This window comes from Vulpes lagopus, chromosome 11, assembly GCF_018345385.1.
Source record: "Vulpes lagopus strain Blue_001 chromosome 11, ASM1834538v1, whole genome shotgun sequence".
NCBI lineage: Eukaryota > Metazoa > Chordata > Mammalia > Carnivora > Canidae > Vulpes > Vulpes lagopus.
This window is the reverse complement of record NC_054834.1, coordinates 77183323-77196943: the sequence shown is the minus strand read 5'-3', so window position 1 is coordinate 77196943 and position 13621 is coordinate 77183323. Positions and strand designations below refer to the sequence as shown.

Sequence of the window (13621 nt, the reverse complement as noted above, 5' to 3'; positions counted from 1 at the left end):
CTCACCAGCATGGCAGCCCTCAACTGGCCCAAGTTTAAGGTATTCTTGGAGCCTTTTCTTAGAATACTGCTATGACAATGGCCCATGATCATGGGTTTCTGGGGATAGATGCAGAAAGGAGATGTTATCATGACTCTTCTCTTCCAAAAGCATAAGTCCAGCATTTTGCTGCTTGAGCTAGCCCTGCAACTGAAAAAAGACATTCTGATCCAGTAGGGCCTCACTTAGGTGGTCTTACAGCTCTCTAAAGTCCTTTACCATGGAATTTTTCCAATAGACTTCATGGTATTGTTTCATTTGTAGAGGTGGGATGAGAATTAAGTCAATATTATTGGAATAACCAATAAATAGGTAAGTATCCGAGATATGCTGGATATAATTCCATCTCCGTATTTTCAACCTCGTGTAAGGCTAGAAAGTCCTCATTTAAAAAGTGTTATTATTTTTCTCCACCTATTTATTCTCTTTCCCCCCCTTCTCCCTTTTCTTTTTCTTCATGACAGAGAAATTGGGTTTTAGAAATACTTAATCACCTTCTGCAAAGTGTATACCTACCATGTTGAAGAACCATTAAGTAACTCTAGATTATAATCAGCTAGGGTATAAATTATTCTACACCAAGATCCCACCCTGGTCTCATCCTCATATTTAATTCTAGGCATTTCATTCATGGAGGCACAATATAACAAGATTTCCCTCAAGGAGACTGAATGAAGAACCAAAATAAAGACTCTCAGGAAATGTCATTTTTTCCTGAGATAAACAGTTTCTCTGCAAAGGAGAGACAGCTGAGGACCAAACTTAGTTTCTAGGTCTTTCATGCACATCTAGCATAAATTGAGTTTTGGACCATAATCCAAGGAACTCACATTTGGTTCCCTTCCTGATCTGAATATCTAACATACATACCCTTCTGATGCCCTGCAACCCACTCAGATCTTGTGTTTAAAAAGACCTTGTTGCTGGGTCATAGGGTAGCTCTATTTTTAACTTTTTGAGAAAGCTCCATACTGTTTCCCAGAGTAGCTGCACCAGCTTGCATTCCCACCACCAGTATAAGAGGGATCCTCTTTCTTCACATCCTTGCCAACATTTGTTGTTTCCTGAGTTGTTTGTTTCAGCCGTTCTGATTGTAGGGTGATATCTCATTGTGGTTTTGATTTGTATTTCCCCGATGCCAAGTGATATTGAATATTTTTTCGAGTATCTGTTGGCCATTTGTATGTCTTCTTTGGAGAAATGTCTGTTCGTGTCTTCTGCCCATTTCTTGACTGGATTTTTTGTATTTGGGGTATTGAGTTTGATACGTTCTTTATACATCTTGGATACCAGCCCTTTATCTGATACGTCATTTGCAAATATCTTCTCACATTTTGTAGGTCCCTTTAGCTTTGTTGACTATTTCCTTTGCTGTGCAAAAGCATTTTATCTTGTTGGAGTCCCAATAGTTCATTTTGGCTTTTGTTTCCTTTGCCTTTGGAGACATAACTAGCAAGAAGTTGCTGCAGCTGAGGTCAAAGAGGTTACTGCTTACGTTCTCCTCTAGGATTTTGATGGATTCTTGTCTCACATTTAGGTCTTTCATCCATTTTGAGTTTATCTTTGTGTATAGTGTAACAAAGTGGTCCAGTGTCATTCTTTTACATGTGGCTATCCAATTTTCCCAACATCATTGTTGAAGAGACTGTATTTTTTCCATTGGATATTGTTTCCTGCTTTGTCAAAGATGAGATCACCATAGAGTTGAGAGTCCACTTCTGGGTTCTCTATTCCATTCCATTGATCTTTGTGTCTGTTTTGGGGCCATTACCATACTGTCTTGATGACTACAATTTTGTAATACAGCTTTAAGTCTGGAATTGTGATGTCACTAGCTTTGGTTTTCTTTTTCAATATTCCTCTGGCTATTCAGAGTCTTTTCTGGTTTCATACAAATTTTAGGATTGTTTGTTCCAGCTCTGTGAAAAATGTTGATGGTATTTTGATAGGGATTGCATTGAATGTGTAGGTTTCTCTGGATAATATAGGCATTTTAACAACATTAATTCTTCCAATCCATTTCTTTGTGTCTTCCTCAATTCATTTCATGAGTCAGAGTACAGATCCTTTACCTCTTTGGTTAGATTTATTCCTAAGTATGTATCATTTTTGGTGCAATTGTAAATGGAATAGATTCCTTAATTTCTCTTTTTTCTGTCTCATTGTTAGTGTATTGAAATGCAACTGATTTCTGTGCATTGATTTTATATCCTGCCATGCTGCTGAATTACTGTATGAGATCTAGCAATTTTTGGGTGGAGTCTTTTGAATTTTCCACATAAAGTATCATGTCATCTGCAACGAGAAAGATTTTGACTTCTTTACCAATTTGGATGTATTTTATTTCTTTTTGTCTGATTGCTGAGGCTAGGACTTCTAGTACTGTGTTGAACAACAGTGGTGAGAGTGGACATGCTTGTCATGTTCCTGACCTTAGGGGGAAAGCTCTCAGTTTTTCCTCATTGAAAATGATACTCACTGTAGTCTTTTAGTATATGGCTTTTATGATATTGAGGTATGTTCCCTCTATCCCTTGTATTACTAGGTATTTACCCCAAAGATATGAATTAAGTGATCTGAAGGGACACTACACCCCAGTGTTTACCACCACAATGTCTACAATAGTCAAACTATGGAAAAAGCCCATATGTCCATAGACAGATGAATGGCTAAAGAAGATGTGGTATATATATACAATGGAATATTACTCAGTCATTAAAAGAATGAAATCTTACCATTTACATTGACATGGATGGAACTGGAGGGTATTATGTTGGGCAAAATAGTCAATCAGAGAAAGACAATTATATTATTTCACTCATATATGGATTATAAGAAATAGCACCAAGGATCATAGGGAAAGGAAGGAAAAACGAAATAGAAGAAATCAGAGAGGGAGAAAAACTGTGAGCAACTCTTAATTCTAGGAAACAATCTGAGGGTTCCTGAAGGGGATAGGGACAAGGGGATGTGGTAACTGGGTGATGGGCATTAAGAAGGGCACAGGATGTGATGAACACTGGGTGTTCTAGGCAACTGATGATTTACTGGGCTGTACATTTGAAATTAATGAGACACTATATGTTAACTAATTGGATTTAAATAAAATAAGGTATTTTTAAAAGTCCTTGTTGCTACATAATTTTCCTGAGGCTCCTTTAACTCCCTAATCCACCTGTCACATATCATTGTATCTTTGCTGTTTCAATTTCCCACTAAATACAACAGCAAGTTATATAGCTTATCCTCTCTGGGGGACCTCCTAATGCTCACATTGTGTGGCAATTGAACCGTTTCTTATTGTGATTGTCATTGAAGGTTTTGAGATCCACCATGCAAGAGGAGCTGGAGGCAGCACAGAAAAAACTTTCTGTGCGTGACTTGTTCCGCACACCTATCCTGCGCAGAAGGATCTATTTTGCATCCTTTGTGAGGTGGGCTTTACACCGTGCATGAAGAATATGAAAATATTGGAGACATTAATCTATTCATATCAAAGGATACATGTTGTGGGGATAGATTTGGAGATAAAACACGAAGAAGCCATAAAGATAATTGCATTCTTCAGTTACAGGACTGACCCAGAACTCATTGTACAATGAGTTTTGTTTATTATATCACACCACCAGGTTCAGCATCTGAAAACTGAGGCTGTGGACTTCAATCACAGTAGAGATTTTAGCTTTAAGTTTCTTCACTTGTTTATTTCCACTTCAATTAAGATAAAATTACAAACAGTTAGGGCACCTGGCTGTCTTAGTCAAAAGAGTGTGTGCCATTTGCTCTCAGGATTGCGAGTTGAGCACCACGTTGGGTGTAGAGATTACTTAAATAAATTAAAAAAAAAATTTTAACGTGCACTCATATATATGATTCAATGAATATTTACGTATGTAAATATGCAATCATCACCCAAATCAGGATATAGAAAAAACTGTGAAACTCGAGGGCTTCATTATGTATTCTTAAGTAAAATACCCTCCACCCACCAAAAAAAGTAATAATTGTGACTGCCATCATTATGCAATATTTAATGACAGTTTTTAAAGCATCACCATATAGAATATTCTATAAAACAGACCATGCCTTTTGTACTTGGACACCAAGCACTGGCTGTTTGATTACACTTATGACACTTATGACTGTCATTTGTAGAACTTAGGGTCTAAACATAATGACATCTGTCTTTCTTCTTTTTTTCACCATAGATTTGCAAACTACATGCCCTTTTTTGGCCTGACTCTCCATCTCCAGCACATGGGGAGCAATGTTTTCCTGTTCCAGGTTATCTTTGGCATGGTCAACCTCCCTGCCAATTACATTGCATTCTTGGCACTGAATCATATGGGCCGTCGAGTAAGCCAGATGCTTTTCATGTCCTTACTTGGAATCTCCATTCTGACCACCACATTTCTTCCTGAAGGTGAGAAAAGAGCACAGGTTGAAGAAAGGAAATATCTCAGGGACTTGGGGACTCAGAGACTGGATTCACACAAGGAAAGGGAGAATATGGTTCTGATGATTCCCCAAAATCGATTTGAAGATTCAGGATAGATTCTACTATTGAGTGGCTAGGAAAGAGTCAAAGGTCAGTAAAAATTGGTTCAGATATATGGCCTCATCACATCTGAGAAGCATCTGGTGCCATTTCTTCCTAAAAGTTTCTCTAGGCGAGCAATCGATCACTTGCCATTTTGATGTTGACCAATCATGCTTGTAATTGTAAATGACAGTATTGTGTCCAATATATGTTAATTGTATTTCATACAAGGACACAATACTGCCACTTTCTCTGGTTGCTTTCTTGTTATTACACTGTCAGTGACAATTTACTCCCTGATGTCCACTCGTGTCTCTTGTATTAGGTTACCATAACTATAATCCTGGCTTAGGGAAGACCTTTTGATTTCAAGGTAATAAAAATATCTTGTCTTCAAGCAGAGAAGTATACAATAGGAACAAAGAGTGAAGCAGTTAAAGCCTCCCTTAGAATCAATTTTATGAAATTAAATGATCATATGCAATGAATAGGGGAACCGAGGTGGTCCTCGTGCTTCACCTAATTCCCAGGATAGCTGTGCATCTTACAGGATCCCAGGTTGCTCTGCTCTCATCTTGGATGTCAGCAATGATGCACATTTGCTGCTTTACCACAGAGCTTACCCCAATGCTCTAACACTCCTGTGAGATTTTTTTAAATTGAGTAGAAAACTGACCCTCTGAAACTTCCTTTCAGAGGTTTCCAAAGCCCAATAATTTTTCCCTTTATTCGGATCTTTATTCTTAAATCTTCAAACATTACTCTAGATCAAGCTGCTCTCCAGCTTATCCATAACATAAGACTTCTGTTCTCTTATTACTCTCTGCTGTGGTACCAGCCCCAACTCAATATTGTGTGTGCACCTAGGTTTTAAACTTCTCAACGACATCAGCGAGTTTTAAATCCCTCGGTAATTGTCATATGTGAGTCCTGCTTTATACATGAAGGGCAGAGGAGACACTGGACAGAATATATGAAAGCAAACTACATTCCCTTCTCCTCCATCTTTGGCAAATCTCTGATATAAAAGGGAGAGGTAATGAAATGGCCTGGGTTTTTTATTCTCTTTAAGTTGTAACCAACAGATAAGTTGTATTTCTCAGCCACTAGTCACTACACAGTCTCTGCCTCTGTGCACTTTTTTCTGCAATGTATGTAACACGTGAAAACATCTCCAGTTGTGTCTTTTTCACTTATAATTTAGTGGATGGTGATTCCTTTAGTTCCGATGTCTTGAGTCTTACTGGTCTTCCTCTCCAGAAATGCAGACCCTACGTGTTATTTTGTCAACTTTGGGAGTAGGTGTTTCTTCTGCAGCTGTCATGTGTTCTTCTGCCCATGGAAATGAGCTACTTCCTACTGTAATCAGGTACAAATTGCATGGAAGCTCTATAGCAGGGCCAAAATAGACCTTTTCCAGCTAACTAGCATTTATAGTGGGAAGAACACTGATTAGTTATCAAAGTTATCAAAAGCATCAATTATAATAGTATTAATAGTAACAAAAATTACAGCCAAAAATCTGACTTTGGCAAGGCACTGTGTTGTTTTTTACTGTATCACCTCACTTAATCTACAGAACCACTCAATGGTAGGTGTTATGGATAAGAGTATTTTTTAAATAACAAAAGTATGTCTTAATGCACCTATGCACTTGAAAATAATTCCCAGCAAATAAAAGAGCATATTTGAAATGTAAGAGTATTTCATCAAACTTCGTGTATCTAAATACTGTTGTGGTATCTCCCATAATCGAAGCAAAATAATAAATCACAAATTACCTGCATGGATTTATACCGAATTATTTGTTTATTGTTTACACTCCAAGGGCAACAGCTACTGGAATCCTGGGACTTGCTGGTAGTATTGGAGCAGCGCTGGCTCCCCTCTTGATGATCCTAACCATTTATTCTCCCCACCTGCCCTGGATCATGTATGGAGTCTTCCCCATCCTCGCTGGTCTTGTTGTACTCCTCCTTCCTGAAACCAGGAATCAGCCTCTGCCTGACTCCATCCAGGACGTGGAAAAGGAGTGAGTAAATCTCCTGGCTGCCCCTAAGGTCTGCTCTAGGCTGTGATGAGGAAGGCAAGACACTTCAGGGTCATTGTCCCCTGGGAAAGATATATGAATTTTTTTAAGTAAGCTATAAATCAAATGTGGGGCTTGAACTCATGACCCCAAGACTAAGTTGCCTGCCCTACCAACTGAACCAGCCAGCTGCCTCTCCCAGGGAAAGGTTTAGACCTAGACATATTCCATGTTGTCAATGCCTTTGGTTTAGCTACCACCATCTCTCCTCACGTGGACCTCAGACTCCCTTGTGACTCCCTAGATCACACAGATTAGCTCTGCCCAGCCTGCAGCAGTAGGTTTAGTGCTGTAGGGACCAAAATTAGGTATCTTAATGTGACAAACATGCCCTGAAGGTATTTCACAGACATTCAAAGATCCAGACACCAGACTCTCATCCTTCAGACCCCAGCAGCCACCAGCCTGGGAATGCATGAAGCTCTGAGGACTGCCCTGGCCCCTGAAGAATCTAAGCCAGATCAGGGAGATGATCTGAGCCCCTCCCACAGATGACAGTGCATCTTAGGGGAAGAGTCCTGTTGGGCTGTCAGTGAGATCCAGACCAGCTGGTTTCCACTGGGATGCAACTGTTGAGAAAAGAGGGAAAGGAAGAATAAATATAATTTGGTTTGTCTGTTTTACACAGAACAAGAAATTTTATGATTTTGAATGATGGTGCATTCAAACAAATAACAAACTTAATCAGAGGAGAAGGCAGAGGGAAACTTCACATACTGAGGTGGATTTCTGGGCAGGTTTTAAAACCTTTAAAGGTTGAGGGCATAACTGTTCAGTCTTTTCTCTGACGTAGGACTTCCTTTTTACTTGACATTTTCACTTTAATAGTTCTTATGTTATGAAGTTCAAAGTCTTTTGCCCATAAGGTTAAATGGAAAACAGAGAGCGAGTAAAACAATTTCTCTATATTAAGAATGTTAGGAAGAGTTTGTTTCTTTGTTCTTTCACATACATTTTAATAGGAAGAGTTTGTTTCTTTGTTCTTTCACATACATTTTAATGTCTAACTTTGAAATTTTATTACAGATGTCTTAATTTTTGATTTTTAAAAAATGGTAAGACAATGAATTTTCTTGACTTACAGATCATAGTAGCTTCATAAATGATCAAGATACATGTACAAACAAAATTTCAGATGCTCTTGAAAACACATTTTGAGATATATAGCACATGTGGTACATATTTCTTTTGGGGTTTGCTTATCCTTCTAGAATACTGAAGAATACCCAATTTAAAATATATGTAATTTTTGGGCTTGAAGCCTACTTAAAAGAGATAAGGAAAGAGAGAAAGAGAAAGAAAAATAGGGTGCATGGATGGCTCAGTCGGTTAAACATCAGACTCTTGATCTCAGCTCAGGTCTTGATCCCAGGGTCATGAGTTCAAGCCTGCCTACTCAAAAAGAAAAAAGGAAAAAGAAATAAAATATAGGTATTTTTAAGTGATCAAGAATTAGAAAGGATTTTTAAACTTTTGTATACTGCCCTTGCCTCTTCCAAATCCCTTTGGCATCCAGATCCCTTGGCCTCCAAAGGTGAGAGTTGAAACTACAGAAGCTGTCTTCCCAAAATGCACTCAAATCCTTGGGGCAGGGGTCATGGTTTTTGTCAAAACTGGTGGATCAAGAATCAACTTGCTCTAAAGAATGCAGGATATGTATGCTGATTTGATGTCTTCTCATTTCTGTGCTGGTTTGTTTGGTCTCATTATATTTTTACCAGGAGAAAAGGCCCAAGAAAAGCAAAGAAGGAAGATACCTTCATGAAAGTGACACAGTTTTAAGGAGTTCCAGGAACTAACTGCTAATCAAAGAGCAAAATAGAGGAAGGAAAATCAGGATCATCTGCAGATACTGGAAAACTCTGTAAAATAAATAAAATAAAAAGATATAACGGAATCATGGATCCCATTTACAATTGCAGTACTAAGTAACTATATATAAAATGCCTACAATTAATCGTGAGAAGTTTGAGGAAAGTCATAATTCTTAAAAATGTGTTTTATTACTGAAGTCTCATTGACATATAATGCTAAATTAGTTTCAGGTGCACCATATAGTGATTTGACAATTCTATAAATTAAAAGTCATAATATTTTAAAAGGAATCATGGTAAAATATGTGTAAAATTGTAGATGTCTAGCATGTTTCTGGTTGAAAGGATAGAATAGCATTAAAAACACTGATTTTGTTCCAATTAATTGGTAGAGTAATTGACAGAGTAATTACAATGCAAAACTCCATTCTTTTGGGACAACTCAAAAAAGAGTTCCAAGTGTATGTACAAATTACATAATATACAAATGTACAAATTAATAATAGACAAGATGATTGAGCAAAAAGAGGCTCATGGAGGGAGGGTGTGGCAGGTGTTTGGGGCAGCATATGCTAAAATGAGATGCAGTAGGCCTAAAACACAAATAACAGATGCATTGACAAATCCAAAGAAGTCCAGAATGATATGGTAGCATGTATGACACATAAATTTTATAATTAGAGCATTGTAAATCAATGGTAAAGATGAATGAGTCCCATTAACTGACTTTATAAATAAATGCCTAATAGTTTAACTTCTTTCTCTAAACTAAAAAAATACTCCATGTGATTAAAAAGATATATAGAACAATTAAACCATGTTATTCAATACAAAACCTGGCTACAAAATCTTGGGGTTACAAAAATATTCTGAATAGTAAAGCGAATGCCAGAAAGGTAAGTAGAAATAGATCAGACTAAATACTCATTTAAAACCTCTGTTGACGGGGCGCTCAGCTGGCTCAGGCAGTTAAGCATCTGCCTTCGCTCAGGTCATGATCCTGGAGTCTTGGGATCCAACCCACATGAGCTCCCCGCTCAGTGAGGAGTCTGCTTTTCCCTCCCCCCATTCATGCCCTCTCTCTCTCTCTCACAAATGAATAAATAAAATCTTTAAAAAAATACAACCTCTGTTGGACCAGCCCTAGAGATAGAAGACATCTAGAATAACATTCATTAAAATGATAAAAACTGTTAACCTCAAGTGGTGTACCTTTATGAGATTTTTCTTTTCTTTTTTTGTAAGTTTTTGTATTCTAAGTTTAAAAAGGATAATGCCTGGGTGGCGCAGCGGTTTGGCGCCTGCCTTTGCCTGGGGCACGATCCTGGAGACCAGGGATCGAATCCCACATCGGGCTCCCTGTGCATGGAGCCTGCTTCTCCCTCTGCCTGTGTCTCTGCCTCTCTCTCTCTGTGACTATCATAAATAAATAAAAATTAAAAAATAAAAATAAAAATAAAAATAAAAAAATAAAAAGGATAATGCAACATTTTAAAATATTATAAGGAATCATGAACAATAAATTGCAGGGTGCCTGAGTGGCTCAGTTGGTTAAGTGTCCAACTCTTGATTTCAGCTCAGGTCATGATCTCGGTTGTGAGATCAAGTCCCGCACTGGGCTCCAAGCTAGGCATGAAGACTGCTTAAGATTCTCCCTCTCCCAGGACACTTCGGTGGCTCAGTGGTTTGAGGATCTGCCTTTGGCTTGGGTTGTGACCCTGGGGTCCAGGGATTGAGTCCCACATCAGGATCCCCTCAAGAAGCCTGCTTCTCCCTCTGCCTATGTCTCTGCCTTTCTCTGTGTCTCTCATGAATAAATAAATAAAATCTTAAAAAAAAAAGGTTCTCCCTCTCCCTCTGCCCCTCCACCCTCAAAAAAATTGCAAAAGACAAATAAAAAATATTCAAAATGGATCTATATTAATATGTATATCTAATAAATATTCATGAAAAGAATATATAATTCAATATTAAATAGTCAAAAGGTAGGAGCGTATAATTTTCAAAAGAAAAAAGTCTCATAATAATGCAAAATTGTACAAAACCACTGGAATTTGAAGCCATTCAAACTAAAATAAAAGACTTGTAAAAAGAAATGTATTAATTGATGACAGGGCATGCTATAGAAATGCTTAAAACACTGGATGATGTCATCATAAAGAGCTTTGCAAACCTTTAATTAACTCAGTAATCATTTATTCAGCATATAACCGTTACCAAGCAGTATGCTGAGAACCTTGGATACAAAGAAGAAATGAAGAAAAAAGGCATAAGAGCAGCTGTAGCAGTGATCAGTCCACATGTGCGAGTGTGACATCACATTTTTATTTTTTAGGGCAACAAAATTTTATTTTTAACTCCCATCCCCTCCAGTTGGCAGAAAATTGCAACCAGTTAGTTATTTTCACAAATCTTTCATATCAGGGCTATCTAGATTTCAGGGCACATACTTTGGCAAGATAGTGAGGTGACAACAGGGAGGGGCTACTGTGGTTGTCTATGTTCAAAATCCCCAAAATAAGAAAAAAATGCACAATGTAAATAACTTAAAATACACACACACACACACACACTTGCACACACACTTGCACATACTTCTTACAGAACTGTGCTCAGGGTAATGCCATTTGTTGAGTGCCACTGTGGTCATATTTTGTTAAACTGCTGCTCTGGGTATTTTTGTTTGAAAAACCTATCAAAGTAGGGCACAGTTGTTTCCTGGATGAGCGGAAACGAAAGATGCTTCTGGCAAGCAGAAAGTGTTATGGTCTTTCAAGTTGTACAAAATGGACCTGAAGAATCATTTAAGTGTTCTCAAGATGCAAAGTTGGAGCTGATATATCCAACCAGTTGCAAAAAGTGTACAGCAGCCACCTCTTGAAGTCAAACCTGGTACCAGGCATGCAAGGAAGCTCCAGGATACCTAGCATGTTGGCTTTGTTCCATATCATCACATCATTTGATCATGTGTGAATTTCACCAAAGATTCATATTGTTCTGCTAGTTTTGTATTGCAGATTTGCTTATACTCCTCCTGAATTTTATCTTCATGGTCTTTTAAGAGACACTCACATATTATTCCCATTTGTCAGAAGGAACCTGGACAACAAGCTGCTATGAAGGCCAAGGAATGAAGCTGACTCTCTGAAGTACAAGCTTCACAAGAACAACTTCTAAATGTCTCCACCTCTGATAATGACTGTATTCTTGTTTTATGTTCTGAAAAATTTATCTGGGTGTTGGTGGGCTCTGGCTGGGGGTCTGGGGCTGAGGCCAGGAGCAGGACCAGGCAGAGAGGTGCAGAGGCAACTGGGGGCCAACCTCCAGCTCCTCAGCAGAGTTTGCCTATAATCTTTAATTCCCAGTGAAAACAAAGAAGTTAGCAATTGTGATCTGTCTGTTACACTGGCATTCTGTGGGTTGGCAGATTTATAAATACATGTCCTAATTTCCGGTAGTATATTTTTCTTCGAGGAAAATTTTTCAATGTGGCACAAAACACGTTTAACAACAGACCCAAATATCTTTAGTTCTTCTGTAAAAAGAAGTTATTCTTTTTATGAAAAGAATAAACTTGTGTCCGATAATGTGTCAGTATTTTATCTCATTTGGAAATTATTCAGATATTTAATGAATATCTATCATTTAACTTGTCTCAGGATAACTTCAAAGTTTCAAACCAAAAAAAATGGAAACTATTTTTAAGTAGACATACCATAATGCATAATTATTGTTGCAAATGTCATTTATAATCTTTTATCTCATGGCTAGTGAATTTGTTACTTGTTTTAACAGTATGTTTAGATCACTCATGAAGATTTCATGAGACATTAAACAGCTCTGATCTTAAGTTTTTTTCTTGCTGACAAATCTTGTAACAGAAATAACAGGAGTGTATGTGACTTTTAGTAAACTTAGGTGGAATAAGAATTGTTTGTCTGCGTTATATTTAATGCTGATAGGTCTAAAGAAATGCCTAGTTTAATTAAACCTGCAAATGTAAACTACCTTTTATTTACTGAAGATTATTCTAGACCATGTGAATTTGAAAAATATTTAGGTTAGTTTCTACATATCTAAGAACATACTTGATTTATGTAAGTGCTTGTCTGTCTTCCAGCCATTAAGTAGAGTACTTTATTTTTTTTATTTTCCAATTTTATTTTATTTTTAAAGATCTTATTTATTTACTCATGAGAGACACAGACAGAGGCAGAGACACAGGCAGAGGGAGAAGCAGGCTCCCTACAGGGAGCCTGACATGGGACTCAATCCAAACTGGGATCACGCCCTGAGCCAAAGGCAGATGCTCAACTGCTGAGCCACCCAGGCATCCCAATTTTACAAATTTATTGAGAAATAATTGACAAACATCACTGAGTACATTTAAGGTATACAGGAGGATGGTTTGACCTTACATGCATTGCAAAATGACCACACTAGATTTAGTTAAGATGCATCATCTCATATAGAAAAATTTTAGCCCTTTAAAAAAAAGTAGTTTGTCACATTATTTTAACAAACTTTGAAATTACAAAATTGAAATAGATAAAACATTGAGTACTAGCTTAGAAATTGACCATAATTTTACTTTCTTATTTCTTTTTTATTTTTATTTTTTTAATTAATTAATTATTTATTTATTTATGATAGTCACAGAGAGAGAGAGACAGAGAGAGAGGCAGAGAGGCAGAGACAGAAGCAGGCTCCATGCACCTGGAGCCTGACGTGGGATTCGATCCCGGGTCTCCAGGATCGTGCCCTGGGCCAAAGGCAGGCGCCAAACCGCTGCGCCACCCAGGGATCCCTCTTATTTCTTTTTTAAATTTGTTTTTATTTAAGTTCAATTCGCTTACATATACCATAACACCCAGTGCTCATCCCATCAAGTGCCCTCCTCAGTGCCCATCACCCAGCTACCCCAACCCCCCCGCCGGCCTCCCCTTCCACTACCCTTTGTTTGGTCCCAGAATCAGGAATCTCTCGTGGTTTGTTTCCCTCTCTAATTTTTCCCACTCAGTTCCCCTCCTTATAATCCCTTTCACTATTTCTTATATTCCCCATATGAGTGAAACCATATGATGATTGTCCTTCTCCAATTGACCTACTTCACTCACCATGATACCCTCCAGTTCCAAC

General features: G+C 37.9%; 1 protein-coding gene across 3 annotated transcripts in view; it reads left to right on the top strand.

Annotated features, from left to right (window-relative positions):
• Nucleotides 1-8565, top strand: part of LOC121471979 (solute carrier family 22 member 9-like) — a 41454-nt gene extending 32889 nt beyond the window's left edge. For 2 of the 3 annotated variants that reach the window (XM_041722916.1, XM_041722915.1), the window contains exons 7-11: nt 3358-3473; nt 4248-4462; nt 5840-5948; nt 6408-6611; nt 8390-8565. In XM_041722916.1, coding sequence (XP_041578850.1) covers nt 3358-3473; nt 4248-4462; nt 5840-5948; nt 6408-6611; nt 8390-8450 — 705 coding nt within the window. In that variant the 3' untranslated portion in view covers nt 8451-8565. Of the gene's footprint in view, nt 1-3357; nt 3474-4247; nt 4463-5446; nt 5616-5839; nt 5949-6407; nt 6612-8389 lie in introns of those variants that run through there. The other variant, XR_005982741.1, reaches the window with a different exon arrangement.
• Nucleotides 8566-13621: the final 5056 nt, after the last annotated feature.